Source organism: Bombus huntii, chromosome 14, assembly GCF_024542735.1.
Source record: "Bombus huntii isolate Logan2020A chromosome 14, iyBomHunt1.1, whole genome shotgun sequence".
In the NCBI taxonomy this organism is placed as follows: Eukaryota; Metazoa; Arthropoda; class Insecta; order Hymenoptera; family Apidae; genus Bombus; species Bombus huntii.
Window position 1 is genome coordinate 5,255,101 of NC_066251.1, and position 12,059 is coordinate 5,267,159.

Genomic DNA, 12,059 nt, shown 5'->3' on the forward strand with positions numbered 1-12,059 from the left:
TATGAACATTCACAGGTGTTATACATATGTCACATGCAAATTATGATATATCTTGCGTCCTAATTACAATTCGGGGCCGAAATTGGTCATAAGTCATAGTGCAAGGGTGCGTACTATGTTAGTATTCATGCATGTATATATGTATATGGTATAGTATATGTATAATAGTGTATGCTCCACGAAGGCAGTTCCAAGAAATGGAGGGGATAGCAGCGGTCATAATGCACATCTTCCATCACACATAACTTGAAGTAATGCTGTATGTTGATGAAGTGTTTTCAAATGCAAACAAGTTGAAGTTCGTATCAAAGAAGGTTAAAATAATAATTTATAGTCTTTAAGAAAATATTCCTTTTATTGTCGTACTCATTAAATATAATAATAGCTGTGTTACCAAGATCTGAAATGGCAACAAACAAATCATTGTTTATGAACGGCTTCAAAGAAGATTGCGAACAATTAATTACTCGTTTTGAACGTGCAGATAACATTAGATTTGAAACTTTTTGCGATATCTGGAAAGCAATGAAGTTTTCACTGGTCTTTGCGTAAGTTGAGATTAAATCTCACTAAATTTAATTGTTATGGTTAATTTTGCCATAATCTTATTTCGAATATGCATTTGGAATCATTGAAGTAAATAATAAATTGTTTAAAATTGCATAAATCTTTTCTCTATATTTCTAGGGGCCGTCCATCCTTTTTGGAGCTATTAGAATTTTGCGAAGAAGCATTACATATATGTAAACAATTTATTCTTCTACCTCCTCGTTTTAAAGAACGTATTGGAGGATTATATCTTTTATATGGAATATACTTCAAAATGCCAATAGATCAATTTAGAATTAAAATTAAACTAGATGATTGGAAAAGTATTCTGGAACTTCATGCAGAAATAAAAGAAGCAGAACATTTAGATGCTAATTATATATTGTGTAAACTAATTGAAAGTAATGCATTTCATTTCTGTCTTTTTGATTCAGAGGTAAATTTGATGAAAACTCTTAAATATATATAAATAGTGCTTGTGAATTATATGTATATATCGTATATAATTTTGTATTTCTAGTATGGTATGGAAAAACCATATATTGTAAAGAATTCACAGTGTTTTAATCCATATTCTATATTGCCAACACTAAAAGATTTAAGTGACAAGAATCAAATATTGTCAAAAATTAATGAACTTAGTAAAGCTTATGAACAGAAGAAAGAAGCATCAAAATTAATAAATCTATCAGATGCTAGTTTAAAATTATTTAATTCAAATATAGCACAGGATATCATTAATGATATTCAAGAATTTGAAGAACAGAGAAGGGATCAACAGAAAAATACAATTGATTTTGAAAAACCATCTTGTTCTACTTTAAAAGGACAATCTTCAAATGAACATACAAAATTTCAATCGTATGTACATTTGCACAAATAATACACTTATTGTATATTTATTAAATTGTATTGTATCATGTTTCAATATTCTAGAAGAGGGCCTGTCAAACGCAAAATGCGACCATTAATTGATGGTATTGAACCTGAAAGTGAATCTGAAGAAGGTGAAGCATTAGAAAGTGATGATTCATATTCGGAGTTACCAATAGATTCATAACAGCAAAGAAAAAGATATGAAGTATACATCTTTCATACGTAAGTGTATTATTTTATAATAGTATGAAATACAGTACGCGCATGTTCATAATTTATGTAAAAGCCATAACGACTAAATGATATTTGATAATTGTGTTTTATTGGGAAGTATACAAAATAAGTACAAGGAACAAGTTAGTGGAAATATCAATCATTCTAAATTTTAAGAAAACTTTTTGTAGAATATATTGTACTCTACCTTACTGTAACTGTGTTTTGCACAGACTTTAAGTAAAGACAATTCAATTAAATGGCTAAACGTCTTTAAAATGGATTAAATTTCTAAACTTAAAAACTGAGTAAAATGTATTATAGATTTCGTGAAGAAGTTACTTTATCAGAGATTAATTTTCAAAGATGTAACTTTTCATTTTCATGTAGCTTTATGTATATTTACGGCATTAAAATTAAATCTATATACTGAATGTAAGTGTTATTATTGCCGCCAATAAACATTTCTAAAGCTTACGATAATAAGTTCATGTCAAATTTTCTTAATAAACTTTCAATTGATTGTTATCATCGAATCCAGCACTGTGACCTGCGTTTCGTACAATAAAACTAGTTCCATCATAATGCATACGTCGCTCACCACGACGCACAAAAAGATGGGAAGTTTGACCAAGAGATGCCGTACAATGTAAAAATGGTGTTGTTAATGAAGCTGTTCCATTACTAGGCGATGTTCGTAATTGGTATTTGTTACTATTTCGTGCAATCCTAATAAATAAAAATTTATGTGCTTATTGACTGTTGCACTATTGTATAAATGACTTTTTCTTACAATTTTCATGGATAAAATTACCTGACAAGACCATCAGGTGTTTGTGAAACTCTAACATTATTAATGATCCAATTTTCTACACCCTCATTAGTTAACCAGTATTGAGCAGCACTTAAAGCTGCTGCAGCTTCTTGTAAGCATGCTGCACCATGTCGAGAACGAGAGTAAAAAACACTAAGAGAAAAGTCCTAAAAGTTAAACATTTCCTTTTAGTACAGTTATACAGTTTATACAATGATATCTGTTTTTCATACCTGACCCATATCTGAAAATGAATCCGTAGTTGTTCTTGTCCCTGCCGTATCAACTAAATAAACTAGAGCACACTGCTCTGAAGTAAAGCTCACCCCTTTATACCACATCTTCGCATATCTGATGAAGGATAATAATACTTGTTAATGATACTTTAATAATGTTATAGATACCACTGACTTGTTATTGCCATGGGCGTCATGGGCCAGGATTTCAACTCTTGATCCATATTGATATATTCTTCCATTTGGATGGAGTAATGCAGCAGCCGCTCCAGAACCGCTCAACGATAGTACAATATTATTCTACGCTGACGATAAATGCAATTCAGATAATAATCATGTAGGTATTAGAGATTGCTTTCCGTTTGTGTTACTGCTTTACTATGAATTTGTATTATGTTGTTTTTACATAGATGGCTTAATTATGGTATTCAGATTTGCTTGAAACAGGAATTGTGTTATAAAAATTATTGTGTTATAGAAAAAAGAAGATACCTTAAAATTAATTACTCTAACTGCACGATCGATCGTCATATCAACCCGAATTCTGTTGTGAAGTCTCAATGAAATTGTACCATGCGGTGTAGCTACAATAGCAGCATCGGTATCATGTTCTCTCCAGTTTTCTGCGTAGAGACACGTCTCTTCATAATATGGTGCAATGGTTTTAGAATTTCGTTGTTGTCGCCAAAGTGCTGTTGAATTAGAAAATGCAGTTGTACCGGCTAATCCACCCCATTGCTCCGACGGTGGTGCTTCAAAGTACTTGGGAAATTCACTGTATCGCTAAAGAAGAAAGATAAATTATTTTAAAGAATGAAGATCACCTTTAATAATTAGTAACCATGTTAATTATTATGTAAAGTACCTGGAAATTAGTTTCATCTGTCTGTGCATGATAACTATGCGCTGTATAGACAGATCTAGGTCGCATCGGTGCCGCCGAGGTAGTTTGATTTTGAATTGTTGGTATGGAACATGGTTGTTGATTCATCACTTGTGCTCCAGCTTGGACATTACACTTTTGGATCTCCTTTCGAAATTCGCCGCAAGGAGTTGACATAGCTTTTGCCTTTAATTAATAAGATATAATAAAAATCATCTAAATATTAATTAATAAAAAATGAAAGAAAGATAGACGTTCTTCAACTCCACTAACCATTTTTATAAATGTTATATTGAGAAACAAATCTTTTTATTGTATTGTAATATATTATATATATTATATTTATCGTTCGTATTATATATATCGAAAGAAGTTAACGGGAATGAACTCGATCAACAAATAATTTAAGAATTGAAGATTGAAAAATAATAGATCAAAGAGTTTAAAAAAAGACCTTGGAATTGGCTGTAGCGTTTTTTGGCTTCTTGCGACGGGATTTCCGGGGTTTCGACACCGCCGTTTGACTACCTTCGTTTAAGCGATCCACGGCTGAAGCGGTTTTTGTATCTACAGGTCCAGGTCCTTTCAGTGAAATCACGTCTTCGACGTTTCTGATGATTCTTAACTTCACGAAGACGCTTGCATACGTAACTTTGATTTTAAAGGTTTCTACTTAGCGATTAAGAATTTTCGGATCGCGCTGAGGGAAATCAATCCTCGTAGATGCCTATAAAAACTTGTTCAGAGGATAACGCGGTTGGAAGATATTTCGGTAAAACGAATGAATATCCTGGTTGATTATGTCGTTGCCTTGACAATAAAAAATGACAAGAGACTGATGTAGTAGACAAATTCCACTAAAATGAGAGTAGGCAAGGTTTCTCGGATTCAAATGCAATGATTTCTTTAACATTTGTTATATCCTCGCATTAATGTATTTTTCGTTTTCCTACATATGTTGATATAATAATACTACAATGAACAAAATTTCAAAAGTATAATTTTTCGATCGGTACTTCTTTTATAATGAGCATATCATTTTAATTTATCTTCTTCAGTCTTTGAACTTTCATTTTCTTTGAAAATGTATTTAAACTTTAAAGGAATATTCTGATTAATATTTCTCTTTTCTTGTTTCGTTTTCTCAAACATTAGCATTTTGAAAAGTCATTTTTAACGTTCGTAAAATATTAACACCAAGAAATAGTCATTAACTACGATTAAGGTGAAGGTGACAATTGCTAATCAAGAATTACATAAGTATCTACTATCACTAATTATTATCAATTGTACAATACAATTGTCAATTATTAACATTATCCCCATACTTTTCTAATAAATTTGACAATGATGTTTTTTTTTTCGCATGTTTGAGTATCGATTCTATTATGTACAAAATGTTTTTTAAAATATTTTCTTATAGCCAGCAGTGTTTAACGGTTACCATAATGACATTATTACATTTGCATTTCATTAAAAACGAGTTAGTATCGGTTTCGAGTATTGGATTTGTAAGATCAAATCCACAGCACCCGAGAACTACATCTTTTATTCAAACGCTTCGATGCAATTCATACAATAGAATAATATATTCTAATATTTTTAAACTGTTCTAATTTCATACTGTTCACTTTCAAGAATATATTACAATATATTTTTATTAGTACATGTTCTTTATAAAACATGAAATTCAAGAATAAGATAGTATAACATGACAATAGAAATTATTGCAAGTCAATGTGCTTATTGCGTAACAACGCATAGTTTTCTTTGTACTTCCTTCAAATGTATATATTATTTGTACAAAATTCAAACGACATTAAAAATTCGCTGACTAAACTTCATTAAAGTAAATTAGTGAAAACAGTACTTCGTATTCGCAATTTCACCAAAAATATTTAGTTTGTTAAAAAATAATTGTAGGATTTTCTTTTAACATATTACTAATTTATGCCCTCTTTTTAGGTTTCACGAAGTGATAACGATACGTGAAGTATCTGAAGTACGCGCGGGGAATATTCTACACTTATATAGTATAGTTAATATGAATGAAATAAATGTTGGATATTTGAGTATACAACATAGACTTTTTGGAAGTAACATTATACCGTATAATACCAGTTTTCACTTGGTGGGGACAAAGGATTCATTTGCTGATACTTGTTTAAGCACCAATATGTTTTCGTTCTGTTTATAGAATAGCTCGCGGAAGTTCAGGTGTCAATAGAAATCTTAGAAAAAAAATTATAATTTGATAATGATTGTTTTTAAACTCTTTCTTTTCCTGAGTGTTATCTGCTTAACTTTAGGTAATCTTTTTTTGTACATATGCGAATCACATTTCGTAAATTTCCAAATATCGCGTATCAAATTGTGAACGAATATGTGTTTGTCTTTAAACGTGACAAAAAACATGAAAAATATTGCAATTTATCGATATTTCTGCAATTGTGACTATTTCTAATGTTTGAGTGTTTAGTTTCAGAATGTCCTTGAAATAATAATTTAAAGTATCATATGTTCTTATCTTCTAGAATTGCCTACACTAGTTGAAAATGTTGAGACAAGTAATGATGAAGATAATAAAGATATTGAAAGTGATACCCTTCGACTAGTAACAGTGGTAAATATAAAAAAATCAAATGAAAAAGAACATTTCTGTTTTTCTTCCATATTTGAGCTAAATTTGTTTGCAATTTGATTAATGTTATCACATAATCCATAACAAAGATATGGAATTTCTAACTATGGCAATAAACTTTCAGGTAATGAGGCATGGAGACAGAGCACCACAAGACACTTATCCAAATGATCCTTATATCAATAATTCCATGGAGCCTTATGGTTGGGGTCAATTAACAAATGTAATGCTTTATACGATTTCTATTACTATATCAACATTTTTATTATCAACATAAGTAATCTTCTATAGGAAGGAAGAAGAAATCAATACAATCAAGGTGTTTTCTTAAGGAAACAGTACAATAATTTTTTGGGTCCAACTTATAGCCCTAACATATTTTACTTGCAATCCACTGCTGTTGACCGTACAAAAATGTCTGCCATGTTAGAAGCAGCAGCTTTGTGGAAACCAACTGAGAAACAGTCTTTTAAACATGATTTAGCTTGGCAACCTGTTACCTTATTTTACCAACCACGTTCGGAAGATAGGGTACACATTTTATTTAAATATTTAAATAATTATATATTTTATATAATTTTATATTTTTAGTTAATGTTAATATGGGATACATGTCCAAAATATACTAAATTACGACATACAATTACGAACTTGTCAGAAGTTCAACGAATTCAAGATGAAAATAAACAATTCTACAAAGAATTGACGAATTTAACAGGTATGGTGATTTCAACTCCCGGTGATGTGAGTTCACTTTACGGAACTTTAACAGCAGAGGTTTGTATTGATTTTCTAACAAAAATGGGAAATTATACATTATAAAAATTGCATTAATAACGCAAATTGATTGCTTTAGAAACATATGAATTTGACTCTTCCCGAGTGGACTAAAGATTATTATCCTGATAAACTAATACCGCTTACATTATACGATTTTCAACTTAATGTGTATAATGATGATCTTAAGAAACTTAAAGGAGGACCTTTTCTAAAAAAGATTGTTAGCGATATGTTAGCGAAAAAAAATAATATTTTAAAACCTGAAGAAAGAAAAATGTTTATGTATGTTGGTCATGACAGTACTATTGTAACTTTAATGGATCTTATGCATGTATGGAACAATCAAATGCCACATTATAATATTATGGTAATGATTGAGTTGCATGAAAAAAACGGTGGATGGAATGTTCAGGTAAATTATAGCATAAAAAATCTTAAATGTAAAAGTCATTTTTATTACTGGTTTACATTCTATCCTTTTTAGATGTTTTTAAAAAATAGCACTGAACATAAACTATATCCTCTGAATGTTCCTGGGTGTACAACAGTATGTCCTCTTGAACAGTTAGTACAGATTTTAAAACCAATGATTCCAGATAATTGGGATGAAGAGTGTAAAGTCGATGGAGACTATACTCCTCCACCTGCCCCGCTTCCTTGACTATAGTTATTTGGTAAATAAGAAAATAAATTAATTTAACAACACTAAATAAATGAAAACATGTATATTTTTAAAATTATCTAAGAGTACAATACATGTAAAATAAATATATTCATTTTTTTGAAACGATAGTTGAAGACACTTATTTTTTAATTGTAATCCTAAAATATACATATTAGCAACTTTTTAATTTACATAAACTGATTTGTAATAATAATAAAAATTATTTTCCTAAAATGTATGTATTTATATTTTTATCTATTTTACTTTTCTGTTACATATATACTTTGTCCATATTCTACTTATTTTCTATGAGAAAATATGTACTTGCGTATAAGAAATAAACGTACATGATAGTTGTAAACAAGTACTTACAAATAAATTTTTTTTTCTTTTTAGGCAAATATTTTCTCTTCTCGACGTTTTTTTGTAACCACTGTTCCAGGTTTATGTTGAGCATCTGGATGATTTAGTAATTCAGGTGGACAAGTAGATATAGGACTTGCAAGAATAGTTTGCTTCAGATCGTAGAACAGATGACTATCGTCTTTGGTACAGAATGAAATGGCAAGACCAGCTTTTCCAGCACGTCCAGTTCTACCAATACGATGCGTGTAGTCTACAAACACGTGAAAAGTAACATATATTCCTGTCCACACAATTCGATTTCTTTTAATAATATATATTTACCTTCTATAGTCTTAGCCATATCATAATTAATGACCATAGACACATCTTTAATATCAATACCACGGCCTGCCACATCAGTGGCAACCAAAATATCTTTACTACCACTTTTCAGAGAAGCAAGTGCATATTCTCTTTGTTCTTGTCCTTTACCACCATGAAGAGTGCAAGCATTATACTGAAAAATGAAATAAAATATTGCACCACATGTCGAGTTTTACAATACAAATAGGATATGTTCTTGCTGAATTTAGGATATTATATAATATTTAAAACTCAAACGTACGCCCAGTTTCTCTAAACCTCTTGCAAGAACATCAGCTCCCTTCTTTTGATTAACGAATATGATGACTGGTGGTTCAACTCCTCTGCTAAGTATTTCCATTAATTTCTTACGCTTATCAGCTTCACCCATTATATGCACAATTTGTTCTGTTCTTTCCGTCGGTTTTCCTACGCTGCCGATGTATACAACAGCAGGTCGCCTTAAATACGTTCTAGCTAATCGTTCTACTGCAGGTGGCATTGTTGCTGTAAACATAACAGTCTAGAAAGACAATAAATTTGTTCATTATATATATTTGGATTTAGATAAAATGTAATATTAAATATTATTTCTTACTTGTCTATATTTTTTCTTTGTATTGTAATTAGCTAAAAGTTTTTCTTCGTTTTCAGCATCCTCGTTGTCTGGTTTTAGATTTGTAACTGGCATATATTCCAGAATTTTTTGGACATCTAAAAATTGATGATTGTGATAATTAATATTTACTTACCTTATGCACAAGATGAATTAGTAGTTTGAAGAACATACCTGGCTCAAAACCCATATCTATCATTCTATCAGCTTCATCCAATACAATATAAGTACACTGGTTTAAAACTAAGTATCGGTTTTCTAATACATCAATTAATCGTCCTGGTGTGGCTATAACAATCTGTAATAATAGAAGTTAATTTAAGATGTAGGAAATGGTTTTTTACATTATAAATATATAAAAATAGTACCTCGCATCCCATTCTCAACCTGAATCCTTGTTCTTCTCTTGAGAGACCACCTACAACTACAACTGTTCTTATACCCAATGGTTGTCCAAATTTATTAGTCTCTTCTTCAATTTGTTGAGCCAACTCCCTGGTAAAATGTAATTTATAGAGTATTTACTGGTAAATTAAAAGGATTAAAAATATAGATAATAAACATACCGAGTTGGTGCTAAAATTATGCTGTAAGGACCTTGATCTGCTTCTTCTAATCTTTCAATTTTTGGTAAACTAGTAATCCATAGTAGTAATGGAATTAAAAATGCTAGTGTTTTTCCAGATCCAGTTTCAGCAACTCCAATAATATCGCGATTCTGAAGTCCTATGGGAATAGCTTGTCTCTGTATAGGTGTTAAATCTTTATATCCCACTTTATCAATGATATCAAGAATTTCTTTTGGAAATCCTGATTCTTTCCATGATCTAATTGGATCAGGTATACGTCCTCCTTTTATTGTAATATTATAATCCTCTCTGAATATACGCCAATCTCTTTCTGTCATTTCATGAAGAGCTTTCTCTGACCAATGTCTGTCATCCCACTTTTGCTTCTCTTCTTTTCTCTTTACTTTCTTTAATCGCATTCTAGAAAAGAAGAACATATAAATTCATGAAAAAATTGTATATTTTTACATAAATAAATTGTACTTTTAGGAAAAGATACATACTTTTCCTGTTCCTTTTCAGCTTCTGTTCTTCGTTTTTCTAGTAATTCTCCATAAAATTTACTTTGATCTCGTTTTTGTGCTTTAATATCTATTCCAGCAAAGTTTCCTCTACCAAAAAATTGTACCTGATGCCTTTCCTTGTATATATTGTTATAGTCAACAGATGTGTCTTCTGAGGTATCCCAGTCAAATACAAATTTTCTGTCATTTAATCTTCTAACACGTCGTTTTTTCTTCACTAATCCTAAATAACGTTCCTTAATAGCTTCTACTTCTTTCTCTTTATCCTTGTCTTTAATTTCATCCTCTCTTGTACGCTGACCATCTCTACGTCTATTTGAAAAGTTGTAATGAAATATAAATTGTTATTTTATGAATTTAATTTATGTAAATAAATATTATATATATATATATATATATATATATATATATACCTGTCTCTCTCATCCCACTCCTTATCTTTCCCAACATTTTCGCTATGAAAAGATTTACGTATATCCTCCTGTTGTTTTCTTATTGCTTCAACTTCTTCTTGTCGTTTTTGTAATGCTAAAGCAGTACGTTCTTCTTTAGTTAGAAACTTTGGTTTAGCACGTGCTTCTTCTTCTGCCTTTTTCTTAGCTAATAATTCTTCTAAACTTAATGGTTCTTTCTTTGGAGGAAGCTTTGATTTTTCATCAGTTTCCTCCTCCTCTTTCTTTGGTTCAGTTTTGTTCTCTTTCTTACTTTCGTCTTCTATGACAAATATAGGACTTGGTTTACGCTTTTTGTCATCCTTTGATTTGTCTTTAAATTCTCGCCTTTCTCTTGATCTATCTCTATCTTTTTCACGTGATCTATCCCTTTCTCTTGATCTTTCACGCGATCTTGAACGTTTCCTATCTTTTTTCCGATCCTTTGATCTACTTCTTGAACGTCTTCTATCTCGACGTTCTCGCTCTCTTTCACGTTCGCGATCGCGTTCACGTGATCGACTTCGTCTTACAGCTTTTTTATCATGGGCCATTGAAAATTCTACAAATTAATTGTGTTTGAATTGATTAATTGGAATAATATCCACAAGTGATTAATGAACTACTTTGAGAGGTTATACAGCTAAAGCCATAAATATTCGTTATCTTTTTAATAATAAATAGATAACAAAATAAACATTATATATCGTTATATTAATAATTACTCTCTATAATGGCATTTTTTATAAATATTTATAATAAACATATAATACTTGGACTATTATCAAATGTATTATCACTTATTGTCAAATGTCACAATAAAGTATACGTGACATAATCAGATTGTATGAAGTTGTTAAATATACTTTTAAACTATAAAATATAAATAAAAGCAGAATAAATTTCTCTTACTAAATGAAAGATAACAACTTTTCTCTTTGAATCAAATAAATTTGCACACAAGAACTACACTTGTACAGCTGTATACAATTTACAAATTCACAGGTATAACGACTATGGTTAACTTTTCAATGCAAGCGACATAATTTCATAGTTTTCATTAGAGAGGAATTTTCTCCTCTATTCTTGTCTAACAAAATATTAATCTTTAATTTACGTAATTTTCTATCTAGTGTAAACAATTTTTGATACAATAGATGTAAGTTATTGTATATTTAAACAAAGGAAGTAATTATTTTATTAAATTAGAATTAGTGCCATTGTTTAAAATTTATGGAATATGAAATGAAGACAAGTACGAATAAAAAACTTGTTCTTCAAATTTCGAACATTTGAATAATAATAATTATTTTTAAATGATCGAATGCAATTTCAAATATTTCGCGTTAAAAAATTATTGCGAAAGATATTCCAAAAGTTATTATGAAATCTTTTTACTTAGATTCAGATATAAAGGCTTATGTCCAAGTCATTTTTGCTTTAATATTAAATTACTAGAAAAATGATTATACAATAAAATGTCTTGAATTTTTACCGCCCAATTATGAGTGGGTTATTTTGTAATGATTGGACAGCGTGATGTAAGATTCAAGCC

The 12,059-nt window shown here is 30.2% G+C and overlaps 4 protein-coding genes across 16 annotated transcripts; 2 read left to right on the forward strand and 2 right to left on the reverse strand.

The window, feature by feature from the left end:
- The first annotated feature begins 188 nt into the window (after positions 1-188).
- On the forward strand, positions 189-3,025 carry LOC126872989 (snRNA-activating protein complex subunit 1). Of its 6 annotated transcripts, none has more exons than XM_050633341.1 (6): positions 189-314; positions 386-548; positions 688-985; positions 1,070-1,410; positions 1,486-1,647; positions 2,853-3,025. In XM_050633341.1, the coding sequence occupies exons 2-5, from the start codon at positions 406-408 to the stop codon at positions 1,607-1,609; spliced, it is 906 nt and encodes a 301-aa protein (XP_050489298.1). In that variant the 5' UTR covers positions 189-314; positions 386-405; the 3' UTR covers positions 1,610-1,647; positions 2,853-3,025. The 6 variants fall into 6 exon arrangements, with proteins under 6 accessions (XP_050489298.1, XP_050489299.1, XP_050489296.1 ...); XM_050633342.1 differs by having other exon boundaries at positions 189-298; XM_050633339.1 differs by having other exon boundaries at positions 189-548.
- Positions 2,123-4,244, reverse strand: LOC126872996 (uncharacterized; the record flags this gene model as incomplete). Its single annotated transcript, XM_050633357.1, has 7 exons — positions 2,123-2,367; positions 2,453-2,619; positions 2,686-2,803; positions 2,864-2,988; positions 3,181-3,471; positions 3,554-3,757; positions 4,026-4,244. Coding segments are annotated over 7 exons (1,350 nt in total), but the record flags the coding sequence as incomplete, so codon positions are not given.
- On the forward strand, positions 2,879-8,351 carry LOC126872984 (prostatic acid phosphatase-like). 7 transcript variants are annotated; one of them, XM_050633328.1, is made up of 9 exons: positions 2,881-3,025; positions 5,537-5,880; positions 6,106-6,194; positions 6,337-6,435; positions 6,504-6,743; positions 6,804-6,989; positions 7,069-7,404; positions 7,477-7,666; positions 8,099-8,351. In XM_050633328.1, the coding sequence occupies exons 2-8, from the start codon at positions 5,829-5,831 to the stop codon at positions 7,651-7,653; spliced, it is 1,179 nt and encodes a 392-aa protein (XP_050489285.1). In that variant the 5' UTR covers positions 2,881-3,025; positions 5,537-5,828; the 3' UTR covers positions 7,654-7,666; positions 8,099-8,351. The 7 variants fall into 7 exon arrangements, with proteins under 7 accessions (XP_050489286.1, XP_050489285.1, XP_050489290.1 ...); XM_050633333.1 differs by having other exon boundaries at positions 5,537-5,573; XM_050633332.1 differs by lacking the exon at positions 2,881-3,025 and adding an exon at positions 3,032-4,343 and having other exon boundaries at positions 5,537-5,573.
- LOC126872969 (probable ATP-dependent RNA helicase DDX23) lies at positions 7,427-11,573 on the reverse strand. Of its 2 annotated transcripts, XM_050633282.1 has the most exons (11): positions 11,417-11,573; positions 10,487-11,066; positions 10,053-10,385; positions 9,547-9,969; positions 9,349-9,475; positions 9,155-9,278; positions 8,963-9,078; positions 8,627-8,887; positions 8,344-8,518; positions 8,029-8,272; positions 7,427-7,653 (listed from the first exon to the last, which is right to left on the reverse strand). In XM_050633282.1, exons 2-10 carry the CDS (start codon positions 11,056-11,058, stop codon positions 8,049-8,051), a joined length of 2,355 nt encoding a protein of 784 aa, XP_050489239.1. In that variant the 5' UTR covers positions 11,059-11,066; positions 11,417-11,573; the 3' UTR covers positions 7,427-7,653; positions 8,029-8,048. The 2 variants fall into 2 exon arrangements, with proteins under 2 accessions (XP_050489239.1, XP_050489238.1); XM_050633281.1 differs by having other exon boundaries at positions 10,487-11,538.
- Positions 11,574-12,059: the final 486 nt, after the last annotated feature.